General features: G+C 53.8%; 1 protein-coding gene across 1 annotated transcript in view; it reads right to left on the reverse strand.

Annotated features, from left to right (window-relative positions):
- Window positions 1-239: 239 nt before the first annotated feature.
- Window positions 240-17,536, reverse strand: part of FAM222A (family with sequence similarity 222 member A) — a 77,844-nt gene continuing 60,547 nt past the window's right edge. Inside the window, exon 3 of the mRNA XM_069081484.1 lies at window positions 240-2,782. Within this exon, the coding sequence (XP_068937585.1) occupies window positions 1,422-2,782 (1,361 nt within the window). The 3' untranslated portion in view covers window positions 240-1,421. The remainder of the gene's footprint in view (window positions 2,783-17,536) is intronic.

Raw genomic sequence — 17,536 nt, forward strand, 5'->3', positions numbered from 1 at the left:
AGAGCTTGGGGCCAAGGTGAAGGGAGGTGAGGGGAGGCAAGGGAAGCAGAGGGGCTTTCTAGAATGCAGACCTCCTGGGATTCTAGGCTCCTCACTCCACCAACAGACCTGGGAAATGGCTGGGGACAGGGAAGGATTTAGGAGGGGTCCCAAAATAAATACCCAAGGACCAGGAAATAAAGCCACTAACTTAGTTGGTGGCTATGGGTGGGGGAAGGGAGTGAGAATGACAGGCAGGGTGCTTTTTTTTAAATTTCAGAAAAACAAAAATCTGAGGGTGAAAATGAAGGAAATAGTTGAGGTGGGGGTGGGGAGAATGAGTCCTGGGCTTTGAAAAATCTAATGTTTCTCTAATTCCTACTAGGTTAGGGCAGGAGGAGGGAGGAGAGTGGCCAGTGGGCAGAAGGGTCTGGAGACCAACCACGGGCTCCAGTGACCTCTGGAGACTGCCTGTATTGGGAGGGAGGGAGGATAGGGTAGTGTCTCCTTCGCCCTACCTGGGATGCCTCAGAAGGGAGGCAACCTGGGCTGGGGGTGGGGGGAGGGAGAATGCTGCAGCAGAGCTGGCTTGCCCAGAGGATGGGGGCAGGGATGAGGGCAGGGACAGGACAGTCGTGGGGCCTCCTCCGGTGGCCTTTACTTCTGGGCTCTTTTGTTTCTTCTAAGAGGGTTGAGGGATTAGGGGGCTGCATCCAGAGAGGACGAAGGGGGAATTAAAGTGGGAGGGAAATGGGATTCCAGTCTGGCCCCTCCCCCATCATCCCCTCCCTCTAGTATGAGCCCATGGGCTGCCTCCCCCCGCCCCCCATTTTCCACTAATTCGAGCTAGGATTTGATGAAGCCCAATCCCCAGCCTCAGTGGGAAGGGCTGGAGGGGACCGGGCTCCGTCTTTGTAGCAGCCAACACAGAAGTGATCAGGAGGGGTCACTAAACCGTGGTTTCACCCATGTTTTCCAAATGGTTTCTTTTGCTTTCTCTAGACTGTCCCCAGTTATTTAATTTATTTAATTATTATTATTATTATTTTTTTTTTGCAAAGCGGTGCAAGGACAGGGATTTCCCTGGACAGAGGCGGCAGAGCCTGGGTGGGTGTCGACCCTCCTCCTGCCTCGTCTTTTGGGGCTCTGGCCAGCCCTCCCTTTTCCCCCTCTCCTCCAAACAGCACCCCCAATCGTCTGCCAGAGAGCAGCAGTGACCGATGCCTATACCCCCCACTTCCGAATACCCCTCCCGCCTGGCCCAGGAACGTCTGTCCAAAGCGTGGCAGGCTCTCCCAGCTGCCCTGGCCTGAGCCCCTCCCGGGGGGAGGGGTGAGGAGGGGCACACGGTGGGAGTGCGGCCCCTCGCCCCTGGCTCCTGGCCTTCTCCGGCCCGTTCCCTGCCCTCCTCATCTGTCCGTCCGGACCACAGCCCCCAGGCCTTATCTGTAGACGGGCAGGCGGATGTGCGCGTGTTGGTGGTCCAGAAGCCGGGGGACGGACACTGTCTCGTAGCCTTTGCCCAGCATCTGCTCCTTGATGCAGGGCGGGTGGATGTCGTTGATGAGATATTCCAAGGACTGGAGGCTGCTGCTTAGGATGGACGTGTTGCAGACCGTCTTGCTGGGGAGGCCCGACAGCCCGTCAGCTGGGTGCACAGCCAGCTCCCGAGCTCCCGGGCCCAACTCCGGCCCGGGGTTGTAACAGTCACTGTTGGGGGTGACCAGGATGCTGTTCCAAGGGGGAGCAAAGTAGGGGCCTACGGAGAAGTTACCGTGCATGCCCACGCAGTTCAACGGGGACGAGCTGACTTTGTCCCCCGCGGCCCCGCTCAGGAGGTAGGGGCGGGTGGCGGCCCCCGCCCCGGCCCCGCCCCCGCACACCTCGGGGGACTTGCTCACTGCCCCTCCACCCCCGCTGCCCCCACTGTACAGTCGGAGCTGCTGCTGGGGCTTCTGCTGCCAGATTAAATAGTCCAGGCCGGCCCCGCTGCCATCCGGATACCCGGCAGGCTTGAGGCCCCCCAGGGCCATGGCCGGCGTGGCCCCCACCACCAGCTCGGCCCCTTTGCGGCAGTCGGGCAGCATGGCGCTGGCGTAGGCCATGGTGGACCCAGCCATGCCCGAGAAGCCGGCGGGGGTGGCCGCTGTGGCGCGCTTGGCTGGGCTGGGGTGAGTGACCGCTACCGCCTGGCAGGCTGGCTGGGAGCTCTGTGCCTGGCACTGCTGGTTGACCTGATAGATGATACTCTGAATGGAGGGCAGGTTAGAGGGTGGCAGTGCCAGCCCGCGCCCGGCCAGAGGGATGACCGAGGCGGCCACAGTGACATTAGGGGGTGGGGCAGGCCCCTCCAGCGGCTTCTGCCCTCCGTGGTAGCCCAAGGGGACGGCGCTGGGCCCTAAAGTGCTCGACACGGGGTAGGGCGCGATGCCCACCTGCACAGCGGCAGGGGACAGCTTCGTCCGCTTGCCCTCCACGCTCTTGACCACACCTTTTCCTGAGGAGGAGGAAGAGGAGGAGGCGGCAGCAGCCGGGGCAGGGACCGAGCTGGAGGAGGAGACCGCGGCTTTGACGATGGCCAGTAGGCCTTGGTAGCCACTGGCATGCAGCGGGTAGGGGCTGTAGCGCTGGCCCGTCGTGTCGTACCCGTTGACCGTGCGGCTAAGGTGTTTGTGCTGCGGGACACGAATGTTGGTGGGGAAGATCTTGATGCTGAGGGGGCTATTGGCCACCTTCTGGGCATAGGCGTCCAACTCGGCTGGGCTGGGGTACCTCGGGGAATGCATGGAGCTCACCGGCTCGCCTAGGAGACAGAGACACAGACAGAGGCAGGCGTTAGAACTCTCTCTGCGCTGGGATCCGCTGCCCCAGCTGCCCCTTCCTCTTCCCCAGGTCTCACCCCTCCCCCAGGACATCTGATTAATAGTGCCTCTAGGCACTGTGGGTCCTTTCCTCCTGGGTGTTAACACTAGCTGTTCTGCCCTGACCCCATGCTGGGTTTACTGGGTTCCAATCTTTCTGCTCTCTTCTGGCCCCTTTAAACTCCTGTAAATATGCAGCAACAAAGCACCCCCCCCCCGAATTTTCACGACCTCCCACAGTGCCTCCCTTCTTCTCTCAGGCCCCAGATGCCATCTTTTATAACTTAAGGCCCTCTGGGCCTTGGCAACCTTGGCAACCCTTTGGGTGCCCCCTGAGGATTTCCGTGCCCTGATGGGAAACTTTCTTTTACCAGAAGTGGGCCCCAGTTAGAGTGAGAGCCCCTTAAGAAGGGCAGGGACCACCTCATCTTCCCCATTTGTAAACCAGCCATCAGCACAAAGCTTGGGCCAGAGGAAGCCCTTCACAAATGCCTTTCATTCACTCACTCCCTCATTCACACAGTCATCTGTTCACTCTCTCCCAAAGCCTGCTAAAGGTGAGTACAAATTATTCTTAATTAGAAGAAGTAGGGCACAGAAGAAAGGTGCCTAGGATTGGGATCAGAGGTCCTGGGTTCAGATCCCACCTCTGCAAAATGAGGGCTAGATGGTCTCTTTGTAGGGCCCTTCTGGTTCTGCTCTGTGACCTTTACACTAACAGCTGGGGGAAGGGGTGTGTGGAGGACAGAGGGGCCTGGCCCAGCACTGACCCAGGAGGGCCAGGTCTCCTGCAGAAGGGAGCTTTTGAGCTGAGTGCTGAAAGGGAGCAGGGAGTCCAAAGAGCAGAGGCCAGGCATAGGGCACAGTCTGGGTAAAGGCAAGGAGGTAGAATCTGGAGTTGAGGGAGCAGTAATTAGGCCAGTTTTGCTGGAGCACAGGAAGAGATGAAGGGGAGAAATGTGAAATCTGCCTGGAAAGGTGGGCTGGAGCCAGATGGTGGAGGGTTTTAAAAGCCAGACTGAATATCTGTTATAAGTAAGAGTTATATTTTTTCTTTCTTTTTCCAGGTGGAAGAGGGGGGAAGGTGAGGAGAGAAAATAGATTTTGATTAATTTAAAAATATATAGGAATCTATTGATAAACAAAGAAATAAACGTTTCTCTATCTCCAGGCAGAGGAGTTCATGTTTGGCATGGGGAACCTCAAACTTTTTTGGCCAAATCTTGTCTCCCTGGCAAGACTAGAGGCTCTCTGAAGGCAGGGGCCATGTTGGGCCCTTCGAAATTTTCTTCTATAGCAGGAGCTATGGCACGGGGGATGCAGAGCGCTCACCTCCTGACTTTGGCCCCTGCAAACTCAGGCCCTCACCCTAGTTTCCATTAGACCATAAGCTCTGTGAGCCCCTCTGGCTCCCACAAGCTTCCATGCCCCTCCATCAGAGCAGCAGAGGCAGCACGGCCTGGCTCACGAGGCTGGCTCCTGTGCTTGTCCCTGGAGAACATCCTCTGGAGTCAGCCTGTCACTGTGACGCCTTCCCAAGGCTAGACTTGGGGGGGGCTGGCAGCCCCCACCCTTCCTGGCTTCTCCCAAAGGTGCTGGGACCCAGCCTGCCTGCCCGTCTGCCTTCTTCCCTCACCCCGTCTCTGCTGTTGACAGCAGGATGAGCGGGTGGCCATGCCTTATTTATGAACTGTCATTAATGGGGTTGAAGAGTGTAATTTACATGACACATTAAATGTCCGAGCTGTTAGCCAAAACAAACAGCCGTCAACACAGGCAGGATGGCCCTGAGACCTTCTCTTATGGACTCCTCCCCTACTCCCGGACCCTCCAAGCCCAGGCTCACCCGAAGGAGCCCATAGTCTCCTGAGGCTGTAGTGTCCTCACCTGGAAGATGGGGATCAGAACATTGGTACTGCCCACCTCCCAGGCTGGGAGTGACCTGCAATGTGTCAAGGACCTGTGATTCCCCTGGCAGAACTACAGCCTTCTTGTTACCTGTGATCCCAGAGAGCTGCCTGGCTCAGGGCGCTCAGGCAACCTGACCAGGGCCACACGGATGGTAGTAAGCATTTAGGTGGCATCTGAATCCAGGTTCTCCTGAATCCAACTGTCTTTCTCTTGCAGTCTTTCTCTCTCTTTTTCTCTCTATCTATAGTCTCTCTCTGTGTCTCTGTCTCTCCATAAATATACTTGCATACACATATACATTTATACGAACATATGCTTGTGTATATTCATGTATATGTTTGTGTGTGTGTGTGTGTGCGCACAAGCAAAAGGAACAGGGAGTAGACTGGTTTAGATAACTCCCAAGTAAGAAAAGTTGCTCTGTTAACAATGGCTTGCACCTTTCTTCATGACTTTTGGCAGAGAGAGGTTAAGGACCTGGCCTGAGACCACATAGCCAGGAAGTATTGGAAGTGGGGTAGGACTGAACTCCAGGTTTGCTTGAACTTCTGCCCAATTCCCTCGCTACTATCCCAGTGAGGGCCAGGAGGGTTAGAGGCTGAACCCGGGATTTCACTAGTTGGTCGGGGGGAACTCCCAGCTGAAGAAATTCCCTCCACCAGGGCGGCGTGGCACTTTCTCACAGTCTGAGACTTGCTGAGAGGGGCCACTGGCTCATCCCATCTAAATGCCTGCTGTCATTAGGATTCTCTGCTCTTGTCCTCTGTCCCTATGCACAGGAGTGTGGGAATACTCCATAGTCTAGGCTCTATATCCAGTCAGCACTCAATAAATGGCTTTGATGGCTCCTCAGGCCCTGCTGGTCAGGCAGAGGTCAGGGCCCTCTGTTTTGGGGTCTCTGTCAACTCCTCTTCAGCCTCCATACTTCCTCTAGAACAGGTCTCCACCCCCAGGGCAGGACTCATGGAAGGCAGGGGATGCTAAGGGCCCTGGGGCTGCCCCTCCTCTTCCTTGTTTGTCCCACCTCCCACGAGAGGTCACCCCAGTAATGCTGACAAACAGATCGCCTCTTCCATCGGTCCCTCTCTCCTCTAGGCTAGCCCAGGCTGACCTTTCACCTGAGGTCCAGAGCCTCAAGGCAAATGCCAACGGGTACCGAGTAAGTGGGGGCAATGATTCCCCATTCAGGATCCATTTTCAATGCAATGCAGCAAGTCTTTACTAAGCACAAACTGCGTACTAGACACACTAGCCAACAAGGAGGCAAAGACCCAAACCAAACCATCCCTGGCCCCGCTCTGTGGACCCCTCATTTTAGGCAGCGACTGAAGGGGCCTGGCAGCCTTCTTTCCCCTGCACCCCAACAGGGATATCCTCTATGTCTCTGACCAGTGGTCACCTGGCCTCTGCCTGGAGACCTTCTGTAACTGAGGCTTCACTACTTCCCCGGAGGCCCATTGCCCATATGGGAGGCTCTTTTTTCTTTCACAGAGCTGGGCTCTCCCTCTTCAGGCTCCTGGCTCTGTCCTGAAGGTCCAGGCTGCCATCCCCCTCCTCTCCCACTCAGCCATCCCACTCCTCTCCTAAGCAGCCATCCCTCCTCTCCCGGGCTGCCATCCCTCCTCTCCCACTAGTCACTTCTTCTGCCTCTCCTGAGTCTTCTCAGGATTCTCCAGGCCGACCTTCTGCATTCCCTCCTGATGCTCACTGGGAGGGCCTCAGCTCTCCTCCAGCATTACCACAGGTGACCTGTGCTCCCTTCTCTTTCACAGGATTTATGATGTGGACTGGAGGGTCTGACTTTGGAGGGCTTTTGGGGGCTCACTATCCTGTGAAGCGCACTCTCTGTTCCCATAATATCTTTCCTCCCCTCCCCAACGCACAATTCCCAGCTTCCTCCAAAGTACAGGCCAGGTGCTCCTCCCTAAAAAAAAAAACAACATTGCATTTACTCTGTATAGCTTTTATATGAAGAGGCTGCCTTGGGTCATGGACACAAACTGAGCCTTGAAACCAGCAGACCTGGGTTCGAATTCTGCCCAGGATACAGACTGAGAAGGTGACAGCTTTCTGGACAGGATGCGTTGTTTCTACACCTGGGAGTTCTTTACATCAATGAAATCACAGGTGTTGTCCTGAGCCCTACATTTTACATAAAATGAAGTGTAACATAGTGTAGAGAGAGGGCACCCCAAGGACAGAAGGCCTGGGGTCAGGGCCAGCCTCTCCACATAATGGCCAAGGGCCAATGCCCCTGCAACGGTCTGAGACTGTGTTGCAGGATGGGTAGGGCACAGCTTCGGTGGAGGACATTTCTTCATTGGGGGAAGGTGCTTTCTTAATGAAATCATAGGCCTAGAATTAAAAAAAAAACATTCTATATGCTTCTTTGGGCCCACTTTCCCCCTCAACAGAACATAAGCATTTAAAACAGGGACTGGTTATGGCGGCAGCAAGATAGCAGGGTGGACAGAGGGCCCGGTCAGGAGAAGCTGCCTCTGACCCCGGGTACTTCATTCCTTTCAGGCTCAGTCTTTCCATTTATACAATGGGGACAATTTTCCAGTCATTGTGAGGATGGAATGGGCTGCTACACAGAGGACTCCGTAACCCCAAAGTTCCTTCTAAATGTTGGCTGTTATTATGACCTCCATGCCGGGGCCAGATCTGAAGTGAATTTCTGAGAGCAGATGGCAGAGAGCACATTTCTGGGCCTGTTCTTCCCCTCCCCTTAGACCCTAATTTGCCCTGTGCCTCGGTCTCCCCTCTGCGACTTATCTCCCACAGGAGTGCTCCCATTCTGGCCTCAGGGCCTCCTCCTCCTCGGGAAGCTCCGTCCCCAGGGAGGCATCGATGGGCCCCTGGCCAGCTCTGCCCAGGATCCCTGGCCCTCCCACTGCTCTACCAGGAAAGGAGGTCATTGCTCTGACCTGCCCCTGGTTCCTGGATAAAGTTCTTCCTAAGTGGCCTAAAATAAAGTCGGTGTGGAGAATGGAAATGTCACTCGGGCCAAGGGGGGAATCTTTCTCTGAGATTGGATTTAAACTACATTATACAAGCAATTTCATGGGTGCTTAGAGCCACTCCGAGAGTCCCAGAAAAAGGAGGCAAGCTTTCCACTTACCCGCTATAAATCAGCCGCAGCTATAATGAGCACAAAAATGTCACTTTTATGCAATTTTACAGATGAACAAAACTGGGGAAATTAACTGTAGTAACCTACTGTAGTCAGCAAAAGTGGCTGCAGACAAAAAATCATATCTGTGTATATTTTCCTGCCCCTCCAAGCCTCTCCCAAGCAAGTTTCTGCCATTCTGGAGTGAAAACTCATTTGTCCTTCCCATTATGGTTTCATTTGGAGTTTATCTTGAGCATCCAATGAGCCACCAGCTGTGAAAATGATTAAATCTACAAAATCTATCTAATAGATGGAATAAATTAGGTGTTTAAAACCTCAAGGGGGGAAATGGGGGAATGCCTGGCAGAGAGTCATCCAGAAAAGGGGGCCCCTTGGGTCCCCTGGGGCTTGGTCATGGCTTGGCTCTTCCCTCAGCCCTGGAGCTTGGCATGGGCCCCTCTGCCTAGCCCTTCTCCTTCCCAGATCCTGAAGGTGGCCAGGGCCGGGCGGGCAGTCAGGGGTCAGAGGACTTTGAGGGCAGATTCTAAGTGTGGGCTCTGCTGTGTCACCCTGGGCAAGTTATTAATATGGAAGAGTCTTGTTCTGGGGGGGGGTTTGTCTGTAAAATAAGGTTCGTGGCCTCAGATCAGGGGCTGGTGACCCTGTTTTTAAAAATAATCTGTTTTGATAATTGCATTCCAATATAATCAGTCTCTTTAATCCTCTATGTTTTACTTTATGTATTTACAAACATGATTTTAAAGGGGTTCAGAGGCTTCAACACACTGGGCTAAAGGGGGATGGGAGGCAGTCCATGACCCAGAAAAGGTTGGGCTGTACGGAGGCTCTCTAAGTCCCTTTCAGGCTTGAGTACTGGAGATTCTGAAGAGCTGTGTCCTGATACCATGCAGAGGAATGAGGAAACCTCATCAGAGGCCCAGAGGAGGGATGTGGGGGCAGGGGCTCTTTCTGGGTGACCTGGGGGTGGGTAAGAGCCCCCAAAAGGGAGACTGAGGTCCAGACAGGGGAAAGGCACCTGGCACCTGAGCAGCAGGGCCTGGTCTGACTAGACCTTGCTCTCCTCACTCTCAGCCTCCCCTCATTCTAGGATGTTTCTCAGACCTCACCTGAGACCATAAGCTTCTCTGGGTGGGCCTTGGTGGGGGTCTCTGGTTGGAATTTCCCTGGAACAAAAACCGAGGGTGGGGACAGTGAGTCAGAGGGTACGCCCCATTTAGGAGCAGATCCGAATCTTGGGGGGCCATGAGGCACAAGTTACATGTTCTGTGTACATTTTGTATTTGCTTTTCTGTGGGCATGGTGGACTGTTCCCCTCTCCCAGAATGAAGGCTCGCTGAGGACAGGGCCCATCTCATTTTTGTCTCTGTAGCCTGCCAAGGTGCCTACAAACAGCAGGTATTTAATAAATGCTTATGGTGTCAGAGAGGACTGAATGGAAGATTCTGTCATGTGGCTAAGCCTGGGGACTCGACAGGCGATCTCACTGGTCTAGGGAACTTGCTGGGGAGCAAACTTCATCCAAGGGCCCCTTCCCTGCACTTCAGAGTCTGGGTGAAATGTCTAGGAGAGCCTAAGAGTGAAATGGACTGCCCCAACAGCCTCCTGCAGTTCTGTATGTAGGCCCCTTTGACCACTCTGGGCCTCTGTTTCTTTATCTGTAAAATAAGGGGGTCAGGCTGGATGACTGCTGATGTCTCTCCCAGCTCTACATCTAAACCCCTATGACTTCTTGGTGCCTTAGTTTCCCCCTTTGTAAAATGAGGAGGTCAGTCTAGACGGCCTCTGGGGTGCCTTCCTCTGAACCCCTCTGGGTCTCAGCATCTTCATCTCTAGAATGAAGGGCTTTTACAGATGGAACCCCAGGCCTCCAGAGGCAGCCTGGTCCCTTCTGGGATAGCTGTAACAACCAGGCTTGACAAAAAAGCAAAAACTGATGTCTATGCAACTTCTCCACTGCAACTTCTGGTCAGTTTGGGGGGATCAGCTCCTGGGAGCTGGTTTGACTTTCCCAGTCCCCCTTCCACTTCTGAGCGAATTCTAATACCTAGGCCCCTCCCCACCATATCTCCTCCCTGGCTCCATGAGCCCAGGTGGGGGTCAGGGGGCTGTCAGCGCTACTGTTCAGAAATATCCGGAGCCAGCACCCAGATGGCAATGAAAATGACTCCATTAGAGTCAGGTCCTAGGGATGAGAAAAAGAGGCCCATTTGGTGACTGCAGTGGTAGAGACATTAACCAGGGTCCCCGGCTTCAATAACAGGCTCAGTAACGTTTGCAGAAGGTGGGGGTGGAGGCAGCCCCAGTGGCCACACAAGCTCACCCCAGGGTGCCAGACTGCCCCCTCCCCACCCCCAAAGCTGGGCTGCGCTGCACTGAGTCCTGGCGATGGGGGCTAAATGCAATTACACACACTCCATTCCAGCAAGTAATGTTACGGAAAAAGACCTCAGATAAGCATTTCACACATACTTTATGAAGATGGGCAAACATTTCCACTTGAGTGGGATGAGACTCTCTCCTCCTCACCCCGCCCCCCCCCCCCCCCTTCCTTCTTCTCCATTCCACTGACACCCAGAGAGAGCTCCATCTGGCTCCTCTGTGGCCCAGGCCAAGCAGATGGGGGAGGGGGGCTGCCCTGGGCCCATTTCACAGACACATGAGCTGGAAATGAGGAGGAAGGAAGAAGCCCTGACCTCACAGAACTGGAGTTCTGGGAGGGATGTCAGCAGGAATTCCCACTATAATATATGCCAGCTGGCCATCCACCCTCTGCTTGAATACCTCCCGGGATGGGGAGCTCATTACCTCCCAAGGCAGCCATCCATCTGTTGGACAGCTCTGATTGTTAGGAAGGTTTTCCCCTGATTTTAAGCCCAAATTTATCTCTCCTATTCCCATTTAGTATCCATTGTTCCCTATCCTATCCTCTGGGGCCAAGAGGAACAAGACTGATCCCTCTTCCAATACTGAAGGCATCTATCATGTCTGCCCCCTCCCCCATTTCCCCAGTCTTCTCTTGTCTGGGTTAAGTATCTCCTGTTCCTTCAACTGATCCTCATAAGAGAATCCCGTTGTCTTACAGATGGGGAAACTGAGTCAGAGCGGTTAAGAAATCTCTCTAAGGTAGGATTTGAGCCCAGCTCTAACCCCAGATGTACTAAGCCAGTCTTGCTTCCAATACTCTCACTGTGCAGGTGAAGAGACTGCATCTTAGAAGGTTGCCGTGCCTTGTCGGCATAGCTGAGATTAGGAACCAGGGCTGGTGATTCCTGATCGAATCCAAGGGCCTTCCAAGGTCCTCATGTCACAGGAGAAAGGACATGTCCAGTGACCTGCCCCAGGGACGCAGAGCTGAGAGCTTAGGCCCAGGCATCTGCCCCCAAATACAGGCCAGTCAGTTAACTAACATTTATTAGGCACCTACTGTATGCTGGCTACCAGGTGAGCCTTTCTCTGGCAAACCATGTCCCTGCCCTCAAGGAACTCACAGCTTGGGGAAATGTCTCCCAGGGAAGGCACCAGGCTGCCAGGGCTTCCCTCTCCTGCTGAGGGGCTTCCTGGGGGACTCCTAACCCATAACTCCCTTCCTTGTGAGCCATGCCCCCGCTGAATGTGCCCCCTCGCGACTCCTCCACACAGCCCTCCATTTCCTCTCTCCGTGCCTTTGCAATGCCTGTGTCTCATGCCTGCAATGCCCTCTCTCCTCTTGGAATCCCTGGTTCATTTGGCTACACTCTGTCTACTTCACGTCACTCTCATTAAAGGAAGAACAGGAACAGTTTCGTTTTGGCTTTTGTATCCCCAGGACTGTCTGGCACCGAGTTGGTGCCTAATAAATGCTTACTGACTGATTGACTGTTTGAAGGATTAGGGGGAGGGGGCTTTTTGCCTTCTGCAGTGGACAACACGCACAATTCCAGGAATCCTTTATCTACAACTGTGAGCACCAGAATTGGTCACAGAATCCTAAAGGGTGAGAAAGGGTGAGAGGCTGCCTTGAGGGAGGAGGGCATCCTCACTCTGGGACCCCGGACCAAGAACGGCTTCTTCCTTGCTATAGAGCCCTCAGTGGCTCCCCATTGGATGGATCCCCTCACACTGACTTAGTACATATCCTTTCTTAGTGAGTACAGGATGATCTCACTTTTGGAGAGTAAGCTCTTTGAGGGCAGGACATGCTCCTTTTTTGTCTGTCTCCCCATCACCTAGCACAAGACCCGGCATACAGCAAGTGTGTAATAGATGCTTATTCATGGATGATTCCAGCTCTGTACTTCCCCCAGTGTCTAGCAGAGGGTTCTGCATACAGCAGGTGATAACAAATGCTTGCTAAGTTAAGCTGAATCAGTCGACTTGACATTATACAGAAGGCTGTGTGCCAACATCCTCACATGCCAGCCTGAAAAGCTACAGAGCTGGGTGGGGCTCCATCTCCAGGCCTGCTGCCCACCCACAAGCACACACAGACACACAGACACAGGTAAAACTCAGGACTCTGTGGTTCCTGCCAGGTCTAGCTCTGCGAGCATATGTAATTCAAAAGACACAGAATAGGGGGGTGGCTAGGTGGTGCAGTGAATAGAGCACTGGCCCTGGAATCAGGAGGACCTGAGTTCAAATGTGGCCTCAGACACTTAACACAAAAACTAGCCGTGTGACCTTGGGCAAATCACTTAACCCCAAATGCCTTCCAAAAAGCGAAAAAAAAAAAAGACACAGAACACTGAGGGCCATTAGGGTGTAGACAGGTAGATGCCGTAGGGTGTAGACATATAGACACACATACACACATACATGCCCAGGTACACAGGAAACTCAGAGGTGCTGTTCCTGGGTCTATGAAAGGCTCACCCACAGACTCCTAAACACAGAAGGACACAGGACACCGCGACACACCCTTGCAGACAAACCAATCACGCACCACACTCTGGCCTAGGAACAGAAGTACAGGGAAGCAGGCCCTGGCCTCAAGGAGCTTACACTCTGATGGGAGAGATAAGGAGATGCAGACGTTCAGCTTCAGGTAGTTTGGGAGGGAGGGAAGGCACCAGCGGGCGGCCCAGCAGGGATACCTCACAAGTTGGTGTGTGCGTGTGTGTGCATGTGCGTGCACATGTATGTGCATGTGCATGCGTGTGTGCGTATGTGTGTGTATGCATGTGTGTGCACACGCACATGTACCCAGGCCTCCACACCGGCAGAGCCCTCTCCTCTGCCCCCCTTCTGTTCACATCTCCATTAAGGCCTTGTAAGGATAATTTAAAAGGCAGAATAGAAACGAGGTCATCGGCCATTTCTGCCATTAAGGGAACGTTATGGGCTTTTTACAGGTGTCTTAAATAGACATTGTTATTAACGAGTATATTAAACCAATTAAAATCAGAGTCTTGGAGTGGGGCTTAATGTAGCTGATAGGAGACGTGCAAGGCCCCCTTCATGTTCCTGGCCATCTCCCAAGGGTTGATTTCCGGTCGGGGAGACTGGAGCAGCAAAGGGAAGGGGAGCTGTGTTGGGCTAGTAACCGGTCACCCAGATGTCCTTGGGGCCTGGGGCCCAGCAGGGCATAGAGTTCTGGACTGAGAATCAGAGAGCCTAGGTTCCAATCCTGCCCTACCCACTGCCTCTGGGGCCATCTCCAGGTGTCCTGATCTATCTCTGGCCACTGGCCCCAGATGGGTCCAGGGGAGACAGTGAGGCTGGTGACTGCATACCCTGCCTCACTTAAATCCAATCCACTCCCAAGTCATGGAATCGCCTTCCTGATGCCATGGTCCTCTTTGAGAATGAAGGACAAACTACAAGCTGTTACCATGGGCAAGCTGTGGAATCTCTTTCAGGCTCCGTTTACTTATCTGTAAAATGGGGGTGTTATGAGGAACAGATGAGATAGTATAAAGTGCTTGTAAACCTTGAGATTCTATAGAAGTGTCAGGGAGGTTGGTGAGCTGTGACAGGGATCCTTAGGGGCTTACATACCACGGGGTGGGTGCTTCTGAGGTCCCTGCTAGCCCTGAGATACTTCTGAATCCTTTTTCTTTGTGTTAGCTTTCAGGGTTTTGAAAATAATAATAATAGACTCTTTCTACAATGTTTTAAGGTTTTCAAAGTGCTTTTGATCAACACATCCACCCAGTGAGGGAGGCACCATTATTATCCCCATTTTATAGATGAGAAAACTTAGGTAAATAGAGGTTAAGTGCCTTGCTCAGGATCACACAGCTAGTAAGTATCTGAGGCAGGATTTGAACACGGATTTTCTTAACTCCAACCTCAGGGTTCTATTCACTACCTCCAAGCAAAAATGGGATTTTAACCTCTGACTCTGACAGTTTGTACCATGATGCCTCCCATAGGATTTAGAGCTGGAAGGGATGTTGGAGATCATCCAGTACAACCCAGGTGATCTGCCCAAACCTGGAAATGAGTCCATGTATTTGTAATCAAAATATGGTGCTTTTTCAAATCCACCAATAATCCACCAGCATCTATTAAGCACTTACGTAGTGTGCTAGGCACTGAGATACCCACTTGTCCAGTTGTCTGCCTGTTCTGTGGCTTATGGGGAAGATCCTCAGCTTGTCCCTTTATAAGGAAATAGAGTCTCCCTCTTGGCTGCTGAGGGGTGAACTTGGGGTGCATGGAGGGGTGGAAAGGAGAATACAGCAATGAGGAGAGGAGGCAGGGGGAAAGGGGCTCCTGAACCTTCTCCACCGTATCCAGCAGCCTGTGCCACAAACAGTTGGAGAGAGGGAGACAATCTCACTCTGTCCTCATGCTGAAGGAAGTTGTTGGCCTTGGGCCTGCAGCTATCTGCAAGGCATAAACAAAGAGCCTTAGAGGAATAAATAGAAGTAAGTGGGGAGGCTGGACTGGGGGAGGGATAGAAGGGCTGGAGGGCAAAAACTGTTCACTTGGATGAGAAGATGGGGAGCAGTAGGTCCCCCTAGAGCAGCCCATGCCCAGTGAGGGTGGACATTTGGCAGGAGAAGGAGGGGCACCTCCTTGAACAGACTGAGAGCCTGCTCTAATGCACAGAGTGCAGGACTTGTGGGTAAAGAGTCTTGGGTTCAAGTCCTGCCTCTGACCTAGAGTAAATTCTCGCATCTTTCTGGTCCTCAGCTATATCTGGTTAAAAATGAAATAATAATCTTTGTAACTACCTCCCTTAAGGTGTGTGTGTGTGTGTGTGTGTGTGTGTGTGTGCCTGTGTGCTTGCGTGCCTGGCACCTGTGAGTCCCAACAGTGACAGGAAGGACCCTGGCCAGTGAGGTCTGGGGGCCTTTCCCCTCTATGTAGCCAGAGATCATCTTTGGAACCCTGTAAGCACTAGAGTAAGCAAGCTGTGATTGTTCATATTAATTACCTGGAAACATCTTATCACAAACTCCTGGAGATTTGGACAGTGTTGGAAGGGACCTCAGGGGCCACTGAGTTCAACAGATGGGAAAGGACTTGTCCAAGGTCACACAGGTGGGCTATGGCTTGAACTCAGGTCTCCTGACTCCAGACCGCCTCCCATCACTTCCTGACCCTCTGAGTGATGCCCTCTCAGCACAAGGTTCTGGGGGAGGGGGCTGGATCCCCAGGCCTCCCACACCAGGGTCCTTGCTGGAAAGGGCAAAATGCAGAGGATGGGGCTGGGAAGCAAGAGGCACATCTGCATTCTCCTTCATCCTGGCACCACTGCCCTTGGAGGTGGCAGCATCCTGAATACTCAATTAACATGACACTAATTAGCTGGTAACATGGGAGGAATGCCTAATGAAGTCACCCAGGGGTGAGCTCTGCAGGAGGGGGAGCCGGCCACTGCTGCTGCGGCCAGGGTGCTCTGGGCCCTGTGGGGCAGAGAGCCTGGAGGAGCCCCTCATGTGGGGGAGGGGGAGCAGGCCACTGGTGCCACATCCAGGGTGCTCTGGGCCCTGTGGGGCAGAGAGCCTGGGGGAGCCTATTGCCTGGCATGTGGGGAGGGGGAGCGGGCCACTGGGGCCACATCCAAGGTGTTCTGGGCCCCATGGGGCAGAGAGCCTGGGGGAGACCCCCATGTGGGGGAGGGCAGGGACTAGGGGGGCTTCCTGGCTGTCCTGAGGGACCCTGCCCCTTTCCTCACTGTACCCACAGCCCAGTGTCTTAAGACAGGCCCTAACGGAGGGACAGGAGCAAGGGCCTCCAGGCAAGCTGCAAGTTGGGTGGCCTGGGGCTGGTGGGTCCCCCAGCAACCTGGACCCAGGAGCTGAGGGGGAAGGCGGCTCCTGCTCCAATCTGTGGAGAAGAAAGTCATTCAGCAGAGCTGGCCCCCTCCCTTCCATCAAACCCCCTCCCACCAGCTGCCGGGGCTGTGACGGCCAGATCCCTTGTGTTGTCACATGCCAGAATGACAGGCTTGAACCCCCGGGGGGAAAATTACAGGGCTCCCAATTTCCTCCCAGCCCGTCTCTCCTGGCAGCCGCCAAGCAGCCCCAGCGCTGTATTAATGACTGCTCTCCACCGGCGGTAATTACCGCCCGGCTCTGCCGCCGCTGCCTGCTGCCTGCCCGCCTGGGGCCCCAGAAGCTCCGGCAGCCGTCACTGTGCCGACAGCCGGCTTGTCTCTGGGCTTGGGGCTGCTCTGCTCTGCTCTCGGGACTGATCCCTTTTTGGGTTTGGGGCCTGGCCAATGAACCTATCTTGGAGGCTTCCGTCTGCTCCTAAGAGCATGGGAGGGAGCATCTGAGGGAGCCCCTTAATTAGCCCCAAGGGTCATCTTACTCGTTCTTGTATGCTTAGGACAGGGCCTGGCGGGGCCTAAGGGAGTTTTTGGAGATCTGGGTTCTAATCTTGGCCCTGCTACTTAAACTCCTGAGAGACCTTGGGTAAGTCACTTTCCCCCTCTCTGAGCCTCAGTCTCCTTCTCTGTAAAAATGAGGGGGATGGATGAGATGATTTCTAAGGTCCTCTTCCAGCTCTGAATCTATGAGCCTATTAATTAATGAGATGGAACTTGGTAGAGCTCTTCTGGACCAGGCCCTAGAGGAAGAAATCACCCCCAACCAAAGATTGGATTGTTCCCCAGCTGACTCTCACATGACTCCTCGGATAGCTGCTCATGTCATTCTTCTTTCTTTCTGTCTTGGCCTTGCGTCTGTCATAGGGGCTCCATGAGACCCAGAGAAGCAGCTCAGCTACAAGATGTGTTGACATATTGACAGGCATGCATTCAAGCATGAATCGATGAGCAAGCATTTATTAAGCCCTAACCAGGAGCCAGGCCCTGTGGCCAGGCACTGGAGGCACAGACACAGAAAGGAAACAGTCTTTGCCTTGGAGGGGCTTCCAGCCCACCCAGGGGAGACAGCAACAAACAGGTAGACACACACAGCCCACATGAATGCAACCAGAGTGGGAAGAAACCTGCTCTGACAGGAGGGTCTGGCTACAGTGAAGTCACTGATCCCCTGCAGGACCTGGGACCATCTCAATGACCCAACATGAAGATATCAAGGGCCCTCCCCAGTGTAGGCAGGACAGGATAGCAGAATGCGGAAGACTCTGACTCTGCAGTCGGAGGACCTGGGTTCATATTCTACCTTTAATGACTATGACCCTCCCAGCCCTGACATCCCCTGTTCTCAGGCCCCTCCCAGCCCTGACATCCCCTGTTCCAAGGCCC

The sequence above is a fragment of the Petaurus breviceps genome, unplaced genomic scaffold (assembly GCF_028583685.1).
Source record: "Petaurus breviceps papuanus isolate PSGF00001 unplaced genomic scaffold, PetGlider_PUasm1.0 99, whole genome shotgun sequence".
NCBI lineage: Eukaryota > Metazoa > Chordata > Mammalia > Diprotodontia > Petauridae > Petaurus > Petaurus breviceps.